Below are 19,206 nucleotides of genomic sequence, written 5' to 3' on the forward strand. Positions count from 1 at the left end.
GTCTGCTTTCAGCTCAAGTCATAATCTCAGGGTCCTGGGCCTGATCAGGTACTTGCTTGGTGGGAAGTCTGCTTCTCCCTCTCCCTCTGCAGCTCCCCCTGCTTGTGCTCTCTCTCTCTCTCTCAAATAAATAAATAAAATCTTTAAAATAGGGGCGCCTGTGTGACTCTGTTGTTAAGCAGGTGCCTTGGCTCAGGTCATGATCCCAGTGTCCTGGGATCAAGCCCCGCATTGGGCTCCCTGCTCAGTGGGAAGCCTGCTTCTCCCTTTCCCACTTCCCCCTGCTTGTGTTCCCTCTCTCGCTGTCTCTCTCTCTGTCAAATAAATAAATAAAATCCTTTATTTAAAAAAATCTTAAAAAAAAATCTTTAAAATAAAAAAAGGAGAATCTTCAAATTTTTCAGAGATAAGCCACCAAATTTTAGTCAACTAAAAGCATTTTTCTTACTATAAATAAATTATACAGGTCTCAAATAAATACACACTCACTTTAATCAGAGTGGGCTGTTATAATACAATAATAACCACCAAGTCCTGGTGGCATTTATTTATCTATCTATCTATCTATTTATTTTTAATGTATATTTATTTGAGAGAGAGAGAGCAGGTATGCAGGGGGAGGAAGAAGCAGAGGGAGGGAGAGATCCTAAAGCAGGCTCCCTGCCCAGCATGGAGACCACGATGGGGCTCCATCAGAGCTCTGAGCTGAAATCAAGAGTCAGAGGCCCAACTGAGCCATCCAGAAGCCTCTCCTAGTCGCTTTTAACTCACGAGTTTTCCTCCCTCACTCAACACCCACTGTGACTTCAGGTGACTCTTGAGGACCACTGTTCTTTATATGGTCACTCAAAAGCCCAACCAGCTTTAATATTTTGTCCTCACCATCTCAAAAGAAGAGGAAGATAGAGATGGCGGGGGGGGGGGGGGGGGAGAGCCAGTAGTAAAGGGCCTGAGCATGCCTAGTAGGGCTAGAGCATCAGTTAACAGTAGGGCTTGGACATCAGTTATTGGTGGAGACTAGGCACATCCTCCACGATGTCTGGCAGCAGTGTTTTGTCAGATGGAAAGAAATGAAATGACAGGTTTTAAATAAGAGTTGCAGAGTAGTGTGAAGATAGTACCACTGAAACTGTGTTTCTTGGAACAGGCAGGAATAGTGGCCAGTGTACGCCGGAGGCACTGTCAGGACAAAAATAGTTCTCCTCAAACAATGATACAATGCTGAAGGGTGCAGCTGGGAATGTTACAGTTTCTGTGAGAAGCAGTGAGGATGCTCTGTGGAATAATCCATAGCTGCCTTGTTTAATGTTGCTTTGAGAGTCCTAATCCCTTCAAACATACTACCAAAATTTCTAAAATTAAAAAAAAAAAAATTCTAGGATGCCTGGGTGCCTCAGTCAGTTAAGCAGCTGCCTTCGGCTTGGGTCGTGATCCCAGTGTCCTGGGATCCAGTCCCGAATCAGGCTCCTTTCTTGGCAGGGAGCCTGCTTCTCCCTCTGCCTGTGCTTGCTCTTTCTCTCTCTCTGACAAGTAAGTAAATAAAATCTTAAAAAAAAAAATTCTAAAATTCAAAACGGTATTGTGAATACCAAAAAGTTGAGAAGCCTAATGTTTATGAACAATTTCCTTCTAGTCCCCTACAAGGGGTCTTATAATATCACTTAATTTGTAGGGGTAGAAAAAGGGAGCCCTTGAAGAAAATTGAATTCTGGTCTCTTTTAGGTAGAAAGATACAGAAGCAGCAATTACCTGGAGAGCTATACCCAGCAGGTGCCATCCTAGAGGTTTGCTCCAGTTTGTTTTGTAATATCTTATCATCATTATCATCTTACACGTGTTATTATGGAAGACATGAGTGTCCAAGAGATTCAGAGCAATGTGAAGGTGTGGAGGGAACCACTGGCTGGGGCCTTCATCAGGTCAGTTTCATCTGCTATTGTTCAGAAGACTGGCTTTGAAAAAGCTCTAGGAAGTCTAGAAATCTCTCCCCAGTATAGGAGAGCAGAATAGTCTACATTTCTAGAACAGTTTTACTCAAGTAGAACTGAAGGCTTTTTAAAATTATTTGATCACAAAAAAAAAATAGCAAAAACAAAAACCACCTCATTTTTCACTGAACTCTTTCTGAACTTCCCAGACTGAAGACATTGTCAGATGGACTCTTCAGTTCCCTTGAAAAGGATAGGAACTTCTTTTGCAAATGCCAACAAGAGCTCAGTAAAGGCTTGCCTGTGCACATACCCACTGCATTGGACATGGTGACTCATTTTCTTCCAACTTAAGAGAAACACGAGGTTTGAACTCAGGGCATCAGGATGCTTTACTGCTCCACCAGCAAAATCATGTCTTCCTCCTTGTCTATTTCCAAGTTCCTGCCATGGCAGTTTGAGAGTTAAAGAAAATAAAATTAGTTTGATTTTTAAAAAATTTCTTTGATCATGTTCTAGGCATTGTGATATGAAAAGAAGTATGAATGCATTAATACCATACTTATCTAAAGTTATGGCTAGACTTTTCTCCACATAGTTTCAAAGGTATGTTCAAGGTTTTAACAGCATTTTATTTCTTTTCTGAAATTTCTTATTTCTTACGAAATTTCTGATTTCTTATCTGGAAAGCAAGTCAAGAAAAAAATGAACCATATCCTCACACTCGATAAGTTTTCTTGTATTTGTTTGGATGTGGTGTTTCAGTGGATATAAAAGGTTGAAAAACACAAAATCAAATTCAAGTTATACCCAGAATCCCTCATTTTTAATTATTCAGTGCATACCAAGATTTATGTATTACAGAGAGAAAGCAACAGCAAGCCTGTGGGGTTCTCTTTTGTCACACTGGCACTGGTTGGGTTTCTTTCTGCTTTTCTTAGACCAAGGAGGCAATAAACCCCCTTGAGAGTCATAGAGCGGCCCGCAGAGCCCTGACCATGCGGAGAAGCTTTTATGCCAAAATACAATGCACAAAGGGATCATAAACACGTTTGAAAAGGAAGATGACCTCTTTGTCACAAGGAATTAGGCTTTATTGCTAGCTGCTGCCATGGAAACCAGCCTGAGTCCTCTCTGCTTCTGCTGAAGGTTCCAGTTTTCATTTTACATGGACTCCAGCACTTTCACTTCATTGTTTCTAGATCAAATAAAATAGGTGAAAGTTTTGATTCTTTGCTCCAGGGTTGAACATCTCCAGGTATGCCTCCAGGCACTGGAGTGAAGAGAAAGAAGAGAAGGTGATGATGGAATCATCAGAAAGAAAGGAGAGATGAAGAAAGACGTTGGTGACCCCGCCTGCTCTACAATTCAACATGATCAGAGAAGAAATACACTCGTTTCTGAATTTTTGAAACCCGGGTTACAGTACAAACAGCCTCCCTCGGAGATGGGTCCTTGAAATAAATTTAACTTTTTGTATCTTGATTTCCTACATCCCTGGAATTCAATGTACACTACTGTCTGCAGAGGCTACCATCGAACGTGAATCTAAAGCACTCTCCCCAAAGTCCAATCAAAATTAAAAGTATGCTTCTTTGGGGAGGAACCTTACTTAGATCCTAAGTCCTTTTCTTTCTTAAGTAATACGATTTTTGTTTCGTGAGAATCTTGACATGAAATCCTAATGCTTACACAGTTACAGTCTTGAAAAGTAAAAGGGAAAAATAAGTAAAAAGAGAATTGATGATGAGCTAACCACCAGTGAAGCTCTGCGTCCAAAAGCTTGTAGAACACCTGAAAAATGGCGGGGAGTCAGCTCGGTGAGAGGCGGGGGCTCAAGAGGGAGAGGAAAGCTCTGCGGATCCCACTTTCCCGCCTGCATTCCCCACCCCCACCTCTGCGAGATTCCAGCGCTCAGATCCCAGGAGGCTGAGCGTCTCTCCCACAGGTGAGACCTACCCAGGCTGGAGCGCAGAACTGGCGCCTGTCCTGGTGCTCAGGGAGCCCGGGCCTTTCACCGGGTGTTCCTAGTCTATAATCCAAGTTGACTTCCCCCTCTTTGAGCTTTGAGCTGCTGGAGAAGGCGAGTGCGAGCAAAGGCAGACAGGAGCACTCCCATCGTCCTCCCTCTGGCACCAAGGGGCGGGGTCGTGGGGGGAGTCATTTGCTGTAGTGCACACACCATCAGGACCCTTTCCCACTCCATCCTCCCAACTCGCGCCACCTTGCAGGGAAATAATAGCTTCGGCCGCACTGGCTTTCCCATTCTGCTTTCCGGATGACTGAATTTCTTTGCTCCTCTCTCCCATCGGGGACCATCTGAAACTGCCCCCAAGTTGCGTTCCCAGGAGACTCCCTCGGATTCGATTCGGGGACTAAAGAGCAAACTCACTTCAGCGTCCTCCGTAAAAGGAGCTCATCCAGGCTGGATAAACCAAACTGAGAAAAGAAAACCATGGAAGTGGGGTGGGGGGGTGCAAGAGAACCCCTCCTGCAGTCCTCGCTCCTCCCTACCCGGGCAGACCTTGCCGGTGCCCACTGCGTGCCACGTGGGGCGGCCCTAAGGAAGGCGCATCCCCCCAACACACACCCCCAAAGGCTTTGGGGAAAAACTGCCTAGAACAATGAACACTAAAGGAGAGGGAGAAGTAGGGGGGTGAGAACCCTCGGTTTTCACCCCCCATTTTTGACATTCCTTAGGTTTCATCATTAAAATGGATCCTTTAAAAAAGGAGCTTAACGCTGCCGTTCCGACAATTTGACCCACACACTGTTAGCGAAGTGAAAGATCTGGATCGAGCTTTGTTGCTTCGCTACCAATAGAAGACTTGGGGAGACCAAGCCTCCGAATTCTGGCCACATCAAAGCAGTGATTATGCAAATACCCCCCTTTTTTAAAGAATAAAATGGAAGGGGAATTATTTATCACACAATGAACCCCCTGCCAGGGAGGGAAACAATAGATCAGACCAGATAGCCCTTCTAGCCCCAGGCTGGGGGAGCGAGAAGGGGGGGGGGGGGTGCCGGAGCCCTCACGTTTTATTGGTCTAACCTAATTTCACTAATTCTCTTTTCACACATTTTCTTTTGCGGATTCGGAGGCCGGGACTTTCACGCTCCCGGGAGCGCCCTGCATCGGTTCGATTCAAGGGCTGCCTGCTTTATTTAATTAATACATTCAAAGCTCGCCTGGGAGCCCTAGAGCTGAGGGGGCGCGGGGGGCGGGGGGAGGCCGAGCACGAGGAGGAGGCGCTTTTAACGGGTTCCAGGTGTCGGTGCCCAGAAGTCACAACCTGCCCAAGGCTGTGCAATGCAGGGGGTGCACCCGGCGAACTGCAAGCGGAGGGCGAGGCGGGTGGGGGGCTCACAGCTCCCAGCCTCTCCCGCAGGCCTGGCCCGCCGCAGCCAGGAGCCCCTGCCCCCTGGACCGGCTGGTGTGCGCTGCTACAGCGGGCCTTGGGCCCAGATGTCCTTCATGCGTAATCGGGCTAAACTCAGGGAAGGACCGACTGGAACCTCGCTCTCTGCGGGACAAGGCCGCCTGCTGTCCTCGCCTCAGCCCCACCTGCAAGGCTCGGCCCCGGAGGGCGCCCACCCGACCCCTGCTCAGGTGCGGCCGGACTCCGGGCTCCTTAGCCCTGCTCCCCACTCCCGCCTCCGCTGAGCCTGGGCCGGGGTCCCGCGGTGGGCCCAGCAGTTAGCAGCCCGTCTTTCTGCTGCTTTTTTCCCCCTCCTTATTGGCCCTTAGCTGGATTTATTTAAAATCTGGTGAAGGAAAAATTAGTCCGGTAACAAGGCCTGGGGCAGTTCAGAACCAATAAATCAACCAGTGCGGGAACCCTGACGGCGTCGAAGCGAAGTTTCCAAAGAGGACGGGACCGACGGTCGCACCTCTCAGCCCTTAGGTAAACACGCGCAGCGCACTCGCAGGTGCTGGAAAGATCTAGCAACTCTGGCGGTGTGGGGCTGTCATTGGAAGAACGTCTCCTTGGCCTCGTTTGAAACGTTCTTCACCAGAGAGCTGCCAGAGAGGGAATGGCTGCTCAGCCGCCCACCAGCCCGCTCAGTGCAGACCGAGCTCTTCCTGTCGTGGTCACAACGTGGAGAGGAAATGGAAAAAATACAAGAGCGACTCTAATCCCCACTGCAGAAGCAGCGGCCTCAACCCTGTAATTCTCATTCTTACAGAGGAGGGGAAAGGACGGCTGGGCCTCAGCCGATGGGCTGTGGAAGCTGCTGCGCGACATCCAGCGCGAAATGAGGCAGAAAGATCATCTGTAACCGCGAAAAGAGATTGGGCGCCATCAAAAATCATTGCACCGATTTAGTGTAAAATAAGGTCTGCTCTACAGGAGGAAGGGAGAGCCTGAGTATAGGTTACAAATGGTAGACGGAATTCGCCCCGTGTATGACATGCTGCGGATCTGTGTGGGGACCCTCAAGCTCCTGCTAAACGTGTCTCGGGTCCTGTGTACGGGTGGCTGCTCGATTCAGCTAAAGAGAAGGCTCAGTTGTTGGCTGTACTGCGCTTACTCAAAGCTGCGCTTACTGGACTGTCTCGCCATCCATGCCTCTCCAACTAAACAATTAGGGTCACCCGTTTACGGGATCACCCCACCAATTGAGGTTTCCCATAGTCTTGGGAGCCTAACTGCCCCTGAGGGTTTGTCTCTACGGACCTGTGCCATGACATGTTTCTTTGGCAAATTTCCAAAAAAGCACCATATATCGTCATAAGCATCATCACTAGAACAATTATTTGGTATTAAAACTGACGTTCTACCCTACTAAAATTGTCTTACTTCCTGGCTTAGCTTTTTAAATATTAGAAACATAGATGTGAATATTAAAGATATAGCATTGCCTCCTCATATCACATCATCAAGAGAGGCTAGGAATAACAAGATCTTTAAATTAGAAGAGTTTTCCAACAAGTCTCTTTTATATCCAGCTATGAAATCAAAACAAAGCAAACCCTTGGCTTGGTTTTTCCTTTGATTAAAAATAAAAGTTTATTAAGATATTAAACACTTAATATTTTGTACTTGGATAAAGAAGAGGAGTAGTTTCAGATAGCTATCTCAGGAGAAATTATCATTGCTTAATGCAGAGGAGTGGAAGATTTAGCCTAAATCAGAAGCAAATATGAAGTTCATGGGGGTGCGGGGCAGAGGGGGAGGCTGCAGGGAGGCATGAGCAACCAACATTTCTTTGCTAAGCTGATTTAAAAAAAAAAAAAAAAAGCTTGTGTCCTCCAGTGGACACCCTCCACCAAGGAAGGGGCTTAACCCTAGGATGTGATCAACCTTCACTTGGTCATCTTTGACCCATGGTGCTATTCATTTCTGCTTTGGAAATTGAAGTACAAGTTGTAGAGCTATGTGTTTGGGAGATTAGGAAACCACTTTTGCTTTCCCTCTGAAGAAGTTTTGACTGTGTGATTATTTTAACAAAAATGGAAAGCTTAGCTATTTCCCACAGACACAATTTTATCCCAGCTCACTCTGAATAGATATTCTCCAAGAGTTTGCTTTTAAAACCAACAAGTTTGTTAAAATGGCTAATACAAAATCAGCTTCCAATAATGAATTATAAATACATCATAGATGTTAGAGTTGGAAGGGACCTTGGAAATCACTGTCCAGTCCCTACAATTTACAGGTGATAATTGAAACTCTAAGTGTAAGAACACATTTCTACACATTCTAACAAGAAACTTCAGCTCCACTATTTTTTTTTTTACATCAAAGTTTCTGAACTTTGGAACTTATCATGATTTAATTATCTTCTAATTCTATCCCCCTTTTTTTTTACTGATCTTGTTCACTCTTAAAAATCAAGTTTTGTTTGTATGCAGTTAACTCTGATGTCAGTATTAGTGTCTCAAATATGACTCAGCTTCTTGTGATCTCTTAGATTTTATATGTCAGTGAAATTCTACACACAAACACTGATGAAAAATACAACTACTCTATCTCAATCTGCTACAGGGAGAATTTCAGAAAAGCACAACACATTCTTCTAAAAACCACAAAAGCAGGGAAAAGTTAGAATACAGCACACAAAAATTATGAAAATTATATATTTTATTTATAGTTTAATCACAAGAACAATTTTTGTTCAAGATGTAAATACATACTAGAATAAACTCTGTAAAATATACAAAAAATACATACTTTTCCCATGAAAATTTTCTTTATAATAAATAGAAGGGAACACGTGTGTGGCTGATCCTGATAATGCTCCGTGTCTGCTCAGGTTTTCAGTCTGTTGATTTATTTTTAATCTCTTGAAAGAATGGGGGAGTTCCTTCTCCCCTAAAAGGTCAAGATAAATAATGCATGAAACAATCCTCCCTCCCGATTTTTCCCTTTTCCTCCACATTTTTCCTTTTGATAGAGAGTTCAGCCTAAATTTCCACGCTTGCATTCAATCATTACAAAGCCTACAAATTATACAATGACTTCTAACCTGGCCCTCTAACAAAACAACTTTTTTCCCCTTATAAATCATAAGAGACAGATGGCAAAATGGAGAAGAAAAAGGAAAGAGAAGAACGGGACAATAGGCATTGTGACGAATCTGGGAAACAGAACAAAGTGCACATCAGAGAGGGAAAGTTTGGTTTGACAGGTGAAATTCCCACAGCCCTCAGACAGCAATGGGAATAAAGCAGATGCCAGCCATTGCAAATCTGTGGATAATATTATTACCGGTAAAATCATTCAGATGCTAAGATACATTTGTTTCTACTCGACATTAACATCTCTATGTAGAAGCAAAGGTGAAGAGATCAGAGGAACCAGTTGCATTCCCCCTGGGAGATTCACACGAACTGCTCCGAGTCCCTCTGGTGTTACAGAGATGGGGGAGGAGCGTCAGTCCGCTCTGCAAACTCTTTAGACATGCCACCTTCGTCGCTTTCCAGCATCTTTCTAGCCGTAGAAACGCCCCCCCAAATTCTACCATCCTCTTTGACAATAAGCTCCATCACACCGTCAATAAATTAGAGACCGTCTGAAGGAGGAAACCCTTAGCCAAGGAATGCAGCAAACAACCCAGGATTCAGAATGCCTACATCTGCCCCGTAAAGTGAGATGGTTTCCGGGGCATATAGAAGTGGGGACAGGAGAGGGGTGGGAGGAGGGCTTGGTCAGGGACAAGAACGGGAACCTACTAAGGCCTGGAGCGGGTAACAAGGAGGGCAGTTCTAGATACAGTCCCTGACTATGGGGAGGTGAGGTGCGTAGCGGTGCTTGTCGGGAGGTGGGGGCTGCCAATAGTCCATGTCAGAACCCGCCGGGCTGGCAGGAGATAAAGTGCAGCTGTAGGGGGAGGTGGAGTTGGAGGACGCCGAAGAGGACGGCGCTGGGCTGTTGGTGCAGCTCCAGGTGGAGGCAGGCGACGGGCTGTCTCCGCTGCTGCTCAGGGAGGCGCTAGCGCCTCCCGGGCTCAGCAACACAGTCTCGGAAAAGAGCGCCCCCGGCAGGCCTCCGCCGCCACCCCCGCAATGGTCCGCCAGGCGCAAGGTCTCGGTGAGCGCCCAGATGTAATTGTGGGCGAAGCGCAGGGTCTCGATCTTGGTGAGCTTGGCATCCTCAGGAAACGTGGGGAGGACCTCGCGCAGCGCGTCCAGCGCGGCATTGAGGTTGTGCATGCGGTTGCGCTCACGGTTGTTAGCCTTCAGTCTACGGGTCTTCTTGATGCGCTGCACCGTCTCGGCCGTCTTGGCGCCGCGGGAAACGGCTCGCGCCCTGGAGGGGCGCCGCTTGCACTCATGCACCAGACCCAGCAGCCGCGCGGGCCGGCAGCCCTCGGCTCCGGCCGGAGAGCCGCCGAGCCCACCCGGCCCGACCTCGGCCCCGCGCGGCCGGCGCGCCCCGCCCGACGCGCCCAGCTCCTCCTCTTCCTCCTCGTCCGCGCTGGACGACAACGGGGTGAGGGCAGCAGAGGCGGGGGAGGCCGAGCCGAGCAGCACCAGCACGTCCTCTTCCTCCTTCAACTCCAAGGTCTCGGATTTGACAAACATCCTACCGAAGAGAGCGGGGAGGGAGAAAGAACCAAATGAGCTGTAAATACAGAGGCCAAGGCACGTACTCGGTGTCAGTGGGAAGTACTCCTGCGCGCACCCGCGCGGACTGGTTCGGAACCGCGCCAAGGAAGAACGTAGTTAGGGAGAAAACCCCCGCCAGTGCTCTCCAAGCTCCTGAGAAGCCCCTCGTTGTGATCCCGCCGCCAGCCAACCGGCCCCCCCCGCACTCGGCGGGCCGACCTCAGGGATGTGTAGAAGTCCGGAAAGGGACAGCGACCCCCAGGACAAAGATTCTACGCGAGCAAAGGGCATTCGGACGTGGTGGAACCGGGTGCCGGAAACAGCCGTGCAAGCTGGAAGCCCCAGAGAGGATACTTACGTAGTTTGCTCCCTAAATGAGTCTCAGGGTCGCTAGTACTTTGGCGTGTGCTGAAGCGATTCTCCGCGCCGCCGGGAGCACAGCGCTGCGTCCTCCTCCTCGCTTGAAAACAGCGGCTCCGGTGCGGCTCCACGGGGGACCGGTCCGACGGACGAGTTTGCCAAGAGCCCCGGCGGCCGCGGCGATCCGCCTGGATCTCGTGTGTTGTGGTGGTGGTGCGTGTCTGTCAGTCAGTCCTCGGCCGTGCGGCTCCTGGCACGCGACTCCCGGGCACTCCAGTTAAAGCGAAGCTGCTTGTGGTTCAGTGGCTGCGTGTCTGGCACACGACTCTCCTTAAAACCCCTTATATACCACCAAGAAAACAATCAGATCTGCCCCCGGGGCCCCCAGCTCCCCCCCCCCAACCCCGGGCCGCCGCCTCCTCCTCCCCTTGTGGCGACCCCCCTTCTCCCCCGCTTTTCCCTCCCCCGGCTTATTCTTTTCATTGCATTATCATCATTCATTTCTTTCTCTTTCTTCACCCACTTCCCCCCTCCCCGGCCCTGCCATCCATCCTCCTCCTCCCATCGCCCCCGCCTCTTTTCCCCCTTTATCTAATCAGCATAAAATGGTTCTAAAGCTCCTGTTGGAGCTCGAGGCTGCGGTCGGAGCGGCTGAAGCCGCGGTGGCGGCTTCAGCTCAAGCTGCGGCTGTTGTCGCCGCCGCTGCCCATTGTGATTGGTGGCTCGCGCTCGGCTGGAGCGTGCCGCTAATTTATTAATGAATGGAGGTCGCGAGGCGCAGCTGGCCAATCACGGCGCCCCGGACTCCGGGAGGCCTGCGAGCCACGCGCACCGGAGCCCGCTCCCTTTCAGCCGCTCATTAGGGGCCGGAGCGCCGGGGGCCGTTGGGGAGACCCAGGCTACCGCCCCCGCCCCCGTCCTTGAGACCGCACCCCCCGCCCCCCACCCCCGCCCCGGCGTGCGCTCTCGCGCAGTACCAGGCGCTGCCCGGCCTTTCAGCTCCCGGACCTCGGGATCCGAGGAATTAGTTAATGAGGGTCAGAATGCCGGGGAAAGCAGCTACCTTCTGGTGCTGCCGGGTGCCTCAGGGCAAAGCCTCTTAGGAGCTGTATCAAATAGGAAATGGTTTTTAAAACGCAGTCATTTGGTTAAGGGGGGAATATGTAGTAGGGGTGGCGAGTTGTGGGCACGTGGTGGGCACGTAGGTTCCAGAGAGACTGGAGTGCGAGGGTGAAGGAAGAGGACGGTGGCGGGTTCATCGAGGGCGTCTCGTAGAAGGAGAGAGATCGAGTGTGGGAGCGGTTGATGGGCTTTAAGAGAACGTGAGAATAAAAGCGCTCACGTGTTAGAGCTGAAAGGACTCTCCTCATTTTACCTGTGACAAACTGGGTCTCCGGGAACTGACACAGGTTTTGTTTGTTTTGTTTTGTTTTTTGGGGGGTTAACCCCTGTTTACCGCAAGGCCAGACAACCAGGTGACTCCCCGCGACTGTGGCAGCGAGCGGAGTGGGAGGAGCGGCCGACCTGCCGCTCCCGCGGGCGCCTGGGCCGCGCTGACATTTCCGTGACCTCTGCTCCGCGCTGGGGGGCGTTGTAGGGACAGGGGGCCCGTCCTTCCCATACCCCCGGCTTTTCAACGGGAAAATAGAACTGACGGTGACTGGGCTTCGGAGGAAACTTGTTCTACATTGCTTGTCAGCCCTCCCTCACTCCTCCTCCCTGCGCTCATGCCCACCCTCCTGTCGACGTGGCTGACTTTTCTTAGAGACAGAAGCATAGTCCCCAGAAGTGTGTGCTGGGCCGGGCAGTAGACTATGCTTGAGTAGTGGCGATGGATCTGGACTCTGGTCGATGGGAGAGGACTGCCTTAAGATCCCTTTTGCAAATTAAGTTTAAGCAAGGAACATTTGGAATGTTGGGTGTTGAAAAGTGGCGAGAGAAAAAGATAATTGTCTGCGGGTCTCTGTCTCATTCAGTCTGTAGGAATTGGAAACAAGTTTATTTGAGAAAAGGGCATGATGAAAGTGGTTGTCAGTGTTTTGGCATGGTTTTAATTTGTTTGATATTTTCTGCAGGGGTAAGCAGGATTGGAAAGCACAAAGTAAAGAAAATGAAAATTAGAATCCCATGAAAGAGACTTTTGCCCAGCTCAGCTCTACAAACTCCAGACTTCCTTCTGTCTCAAAATGATTTTAAAACTGCCACGATTTTCACTTTCCTCACTCATATTTGTGTTTTGCCTCTCCTTCCTTTTGAAAAACAAGTTCCCTAAATTTAAAAGCATTATTTCCTCCAGGTTACCTCCTCCATGTTTTCCGAGGAGCTTGATTTCATTTGTGAGAAGTGCAAAAAATTATCAAGAAGGGAGAGACACGTTCAGTCTCCAACATACAGTATTTGCCTCTCTGGCACTTCTTTGGGTCTCTGGTTCTAAATCACGAACCTACAGAATCAGAATTTCATGAAAGAGTTGGATCAAGCAGAAGATGTGTCCGTAGTAAAAGTTACCAGAAGTGCTTAACGTGGTTGCATGTACACCTTAGCATTATTTTCCAGGTGATGCTCACTGATCCCAAACAAACATGTAGATACTCTTCACAGTCCCCGTAAAAGAAAGCCTTCAAGACTGCAGTGGATGCCAATGTAACAGAAAACAAAGAAAGGTTTATTTTCGTTTCAGTAGAAAGGTACCTCCTTGGACAGTTGTTTTAATATTTTAGTTTGGCTAGAAGTGCTGGTTTGATCTGATGAAAAGATATTGGGGGGGAAGAACAGAATCAGAAACCAGTTAAGAAGAGGCTTAAAGGAAAGACTGACCAGTCTTGTATAACTGAACAGACACGGAGATCAAGCTGGGTCTAGTGCTTAGTGTGAGTGAAACACAATGGATTTCTTTAGTTGATTGTTAACAGCATTTGGGTGTATGACCCCCCCCCCCCCAGTTTTTATGTTCTCCCACGATTTTATGTTTTTATGATGCACCAAAAGGGTACATGCTTTCTATTGTCAAAATCCAAACTTCCTATACTGTCTACGAGAAGTTAATAATGCATATTTAAGTGTGTCCTATGCAGATATTTAGTAAAAATAAAATATTGTTAGGATAGATTTCACATTTATGATTACAGAAATTTCCTTCTAAAGGGAAAATTGTGCCAAGAAACTTAAGGTTGTACACATGTTCAAACATTGACATCAACCAACCTCTAATCCATGTAAATATAAAGATATCATGGGCATTACAGAATTTTATCTTTGAAATAAGGGCTTCTAGGGGTCTATGCTGTGGTGTATGTTAGATTACTGTGCAAACTACAAGAGTTTCCAAAAAAAATCACCCTTTAGATCATCTTGGAATTCTAAGAATTTTGGTTGTATGTTTGTGTTATAGCTTTTGAGAGAAGCATTCAGTAATAGAACACTTCTGGAAATATTTCCCACTATGAAGAATATTATTTTTAAAAAAGAAAAGAAACAGCCCCAAGAAGAGTCTAACAAGGCTAGTGAAATTCAGAAGCCGGCCATTCACACACAGTTGCAGAATTCTATTTGTTCAACATTTTGTTGGGTTTTGCTGAAAGAAAGAAATTTCGATTTGTACTCAGATTTGCGAAGAAGTTACCAACGCGGAACATCCTTAGCTGGACTCTTCTAGCACTCTTTTAACTTAAATAAATTCAAGAGGCACTTGTGTGGTCTAAAAGATTGTCCAGATGAAACGAGGCTGAAATGTTATGCGAAGGGGGAGGGGAGAGCGTGAATAGCATCAGTGAGGATGGTGACCGAGGGCCGCTCCTGTCCACGGCGTGAACTGTCCTGAAGGGTCAAACTGTTCATCTTCAGCCCTCTTTCAGTGTGCAATCCTACTTTAAGAGAACAAAAGCTCAAAGCAGGCAGTTATCAAGAAATGGGAGCACAATGATTTAAACTCATCCCTAAGCCTTCGAAAGAAAGGGGGTCGAATGCGTGTAGCCAGAGAAAAGTGAAGTAAGGGGAGGGGTGAAAGGGTGGAGATCTTTAGAAAGTCTTTGTTGCTTCTAAGAAGCTTGAACTTTACGGCGACCCAAAAGCCCTAAAGTTTAGGGTAGGTGTTGCTGTGGGGCCATAGGCTACATCCCATCCACACTTCGACCTCACAAGTGGCCAAAGAGGACAATTGGTCTCCTCCCCAAACTCTTGCTGCAGGTGAATGGGGGTGAGGGGGGTGGCGAGGCCGCGGCGGGGCGGGGGGGGGGGGTGCGCTGTTCCCAGAGAATGCGAGAGGAAAAGTTTGCCTGCGCAGCGGGCCTGCCCCCAGTTCCCAGTAAATCACCCTGCTTGCAAGGAGAGGGCGCGTCTACTTTCTGCTTAAAGGACAGGATGACATGCCTGCCAAGAGGGGTTTGTACCCTGAGTCCCGACCCTCCGAGTGAGCTCTCAGAAGGGCGGAAAGATGGCGAGTACAAGTTAGCCAATCCTGAACATCCTTAGTTTTTCCCTGGGGGGCTACCAAAGCAGTTTCCAGAGCCGGGGGAGCCGGACTGGGAGAGATTAGCTTTCCCTATCGAGGACTCCTTGCAATGCCAGAGTTCGTTATTTGTGCTCACAAGCGCTGGGAGCTAGGGTGGGCTGGGATTTTTTGGCTGTCCTCTTCCGGCGAGCCAAGGAAGCCCGGAGAAACAGCTATGTAAACTCACGCCCCACCTTCATCCTGGACCCCCTGCACGGAATTCTCCGTCTGCCCTGGTTTTCCCCTCGTATGGAGACCGGGGAGGATTCCGCGTCAGCCTAGTTCGGGAGAGTTGCGAGCTTCACCGCGCCAGCCCTTCCCCCTTCCGTGCGCGCGTACCGCCGAGACATCCACCACACGAGATGCCAGGCGAGGAAGATCGTCCCGCTGCCCCGGAGCCCCGCTGCCGAGATCCTTGCCCCAAGCCCGCACAAAGTGCTTAACGTGTCTCAAACCAAATATTCAGGAAACCGATCTTGACGCACAAGGCCGTCTTGGTGGTGGCGGAAATCTGCCCAGCAAGTGCTATGATGCTCCCTTTCTTCCGCCCTGGCCCTACTCTCTCTCTACCCGCTCTGGAAAGGCAGCGCCCTGCAGGCTTCTCTTCACCCCTGATGCGACCCAAGTGCCCATCTTCTTTCCCAGAAGGAAAGAAATCACTGTTAGAAGATTTTGCCAATCCCCGCCAGCTTTCTGATTGTTTTCCTCAGGTAAGGGGAAAAGAACAGCCGGCGCGTGAATGGGGGCCTTGGGGGCCCACTAGTGAAAGAAGGTTCCCCCACCCTAGCCCTCTGTGCCTGCAAAAAGGGACATTGGCTATCCAGGGGAAAGTGCAAGAAAGAGAGCACTAATCGCTGAACCAGGAGACAAACACGATTACCAGCTCCGAGCCTTGAGTCAGAAAGTCTCATAGACTTTAAGATGTTAATCCCCAGCATAATCCTTCCTTTGGCGTGTAGGAATAGTGCAGCCACAAGAGTTGTTTTGTTATTTATATTGGCGTTTAATAAAACTCAGCCAGTGGTGAATGGGCTGCCCACTCTCCAATGGTAATTAATTCCCTATTTCAGTGACCCAATTGTCCTGGGACAGAGCGTTGGGCCCGTCCCGGTGCCCCGGTCCCCCTTTGTGCGGATACACGGCCCTCGTGCTTCAACAGCTATGGAAACTCATTCTTTTGATGTCATTCAAGGAGTTTTCCTTGGGCATCTTCTAAACTTCAAGGACCCTTTTCTTTCTCCGTTTCATGAAAAGCAGTGCGAGCTTGACCACCTCTGTAGAATTTAATGATTTGGTGAAAGGGCCCTTTGGGGTTTGTATAAGGAGTTAGACTGAGAGAAAGGAAATTTGGCAGCCTGCTCCCCAGCGTGGACAGTACCAAACCTGGAAAACACAAAACTTATTCAGAGCAATGGATAAAGATCTGAAAGCTGATTTTTCCCCCTCTCCTTTCCCCGCTAAAGAAAAAACAAAACCCCTCAAACACCGAATTCTCTTCTGGAAAGAAACGTATTCTTTATTGTGACTGATATAGATTAAAAGGGTGAGATTGCGGTAAATAGATTTGCATCTTTAGGAGTTTCTTTAATCGTATCTTTGGGGAATAGGGTATCAGCTTCCCACTTTAAACCACTCATGCAATCATCCCTCCCTCCTACGTTCAAAATACACTTAAGGAGCACCCAATGTGTGCCAAGCACTGTGTCAACCTCTGGGAACAATGCGACGCCCAAGACGCGATTCCTACACCGTAAAGCTTGCATTCAACTTAGCAGGTAAAAGAGAAAAAACAAACAACAACAACAACAACAACAACAAAAAAAAAAACTTAAAGTCAGGAGACCTTGTGTTATGTAGACAGTAAGACAGGGTAATAGTGTCAGGAGAGAGCGAGGCCACGATTTGTTTTTCAGAGACCCATGGTATATTTTAAGAACCCAACACATTCGGGGTCGAGCCTTGTAGCTGATGTTATTCATGCTTTCATTCCCCCAAATAGTTCTCGAGCGCCTACTGTGTGCCAGGCGCCGTGCGAGACTCGGGGTACGCCCGGCGAGCGAACCAGACAGCTGCGGCCGGCCCGGTGGTTGGTCACGTCAGTGTGATAATGCCACCGCTGACACCGCGCTGCTCAGAGAGGCGACGGCCGGGTCTCCAGGCCGGGAGGGGGCGGCCGCGGCGCGCCCGGGCAGCGCTCCCTGCACAAGTAGCTCTTCTATGTCTTTATACGCACTTCCAAAAAAACTTCGCAAGTCACAGAAACAATACAGAATTCAACTAAGAAAATACAGAGTGAACCATATGGCCTGGGTGGCTCGAGTCGGCTGCATTTTCCTCCAAACAAAGAAGGGATTGAGAGTTGAAGGAAAGGAGAAAAAAACCAACTTTCCGGCTGATGAAGCTGTTGTCTGGAGGCAATGATCCCAAATCTGAAGGCTTTATTCCGGCTCCGACGGAGACGTGATATGTCATATGATTAGCATCTTTCATATTTACAAGAGTGGTATGGGCTGCCAGTCTTGAGAGAAAGGCCAGAGAAAGAAGGGGGCATATGCTGAAATGGATTTTGCATTTGAAAGAGAGAAAGGAGATCGGATAAATACACTTAAACGAGGATTTCGTTTTGCTCCTGTTGAGTTCTAATGGATTGTTGATTGAGATTTTAGGGGCCTGGAACCGAGGTGTCAGCAGTAATTTAAAGAAGGCATTCAGTCCCCCAGCGCCTTTTTTCTCCATTTCCCCCTCCCACCCCTCCCACCGTCTCTCATTTACGCCTCCAAGCAGTACCGGGACGGAGGGGGCTTTTAAAACAAAACACAAAACAAGATCTCTCACTCGAGGGTGATACCCAAGGGAACCCGAACGCCGATGGGTTTGAGGAAGGCGCCCCCTACCGCCGACCGCGCCCCCGGGGGTCATGCTTCCTTCCTGTCACACCTAGAGTTTGCAGGTCGCGCAGCTGGTCCCGGAGAGCTGGGTGCGCGACGGGGTCCTGGCGCCCCCTGGCGGGACCATGGGGGACTACGACGGGGACCCTGGTCCGCCGGCTGCAAACACGACTTTGGGCTGGGCATCACTTCGCAGTTCCTCGCGGTTCACCCTCTAGATTCTTCCATCTGGACTCATGTTACAAACGCTTGGTACGGCTGCTTCTAACCATCAGACTCAAAAGCGTCAGTGGTGTGGACCTCGGAGCCGAAATAAACATACAAGACACCACCCGCCCCGCCCCCCAGCAGTTGATAGCAGGCAAGTTTGAGAATAAGGGGGCCTAGGCCCCAAGACTTTTGAGGATTTCTCTATTCAACAGCTAAAAGTGATGCCAAGATGCAATAGACTAAGGGAAAGGCTTGGGTTCCAGACTGTTAAAAGGACTTCATACGCACTTACCAGGCATATGCTGTGTCTGTATATTATGTAATGTGTGTAGATCAATGTTTCTCCTCACACACACAGAGCCACTTGCCAGATTCCTTCTCAGATTGCTTGTCATTCCCCTGGTATGTTTTTCTCTTCCAAATTGATATTCGATACACATTTTACCCAGCTATCACGCTTGATGGGAGAAGGGGCTATGAGGCACATGGGGCCAGTTGCCTTAAGCCTCATTCTCTGTATTCAGGTGCCCAAATTCCTATTTCTGCTCCCCATTTTTTTTCTTTCCCACTATAATTTACTTGCCCTTAACTTTGTCAGGCAAATTGTGCATTCCCAAGTGTCAAAGATAACTTAAGGACTTATACTTTTACACTTCACCTGTGAATCTTATAAGCTTGCCCATATTTATCAATAATAGAGTCTGATTAATAAGTTATATTATTGTCACAATAATGAAATGTCATGCAGAATTTATAATATTTAATCTTTAAAATCATGATGTAATGCTTAGTATTAACTCCAATTTGTAGACGACATGTATATCCGGGTAATTGCAGGGAAATACAAACACATACATTCTGGAGAGAAAAATATTTATAGTGCAGTTTTTTGGGGCCATTGGGTAGTGTTTCCTTCTTTGTGTTTTCCAGGTAAATTTGGGAACATTTATAATCAGAAATTATTATTTACAAACCACTGGCCTTCTGGAGACCTCCTTTGCCTTTTGTAGCTATACTGAATTTGAGATCAACACTTTCTCAGGAAATGAGTCATTGGAAGGCTTAAGGGAATGTTTTAGGGCTAACTGCATTGGTCATTGGGATAAATTGCTAGCTGCTCCCAAAGAATCACATAGTGTTTGGTTTCTTCTCTGAATGAATATTCCTTTGGCCCCAGTATCATGAAATAGGCATCAACGGTGCTTACCTTCCCCCACAGCGATGCTTGGAAACAATTCTTTTGTTCAAAATAAGCTAATTAAGAAGTAATGTCTTATT

The 19,206-nt window shown here is 48.3% G+C and overlaps 1 protein-coding gene across 1 annotated transcript; it reads right to left on the bottom strand.

The window, feature by feature from the left end:
- Positions 1-7,996: 7,996 nt before the first annotated feature.
- Positions 7,997-11,034, bottom strand: NEUROG2 (neurogenin 2). The gene is made up of 2 exons (XM_047718244.1): positions 10,340-11,034; positions 7,997-9,958 (listed from the first exon to the last, which is right to left on the bottom strand). Exon 2 carries the CDS (start codon positions 9,955-9,957, stop codon positions 9,139-9,141), a length of 819 nt encoding a protein of 272 aa, XP_047574200.1. The 5' UTR covers position 9,958; positions 10,340-11,034; the 3' UTR covers positions 7,997-9,138.
- Between the last annotated feature and the right edge of the window lie 8,172 nt (positions 11,035-19,206).

The sequence above is a fragment of the Lutra lutra genome, chromosome 2, assembly GCF_902655055.1.
Source record: "Lutra lutra chromosome 2, mLutLut1.2, whole genome shotgun sequence".
NCBI classification, from domain to species: Eukaryota; Metazoa; Chordata; class Mammalia; order Carnivora; family Mustelidae; genus Lutra; species Lutra lutra.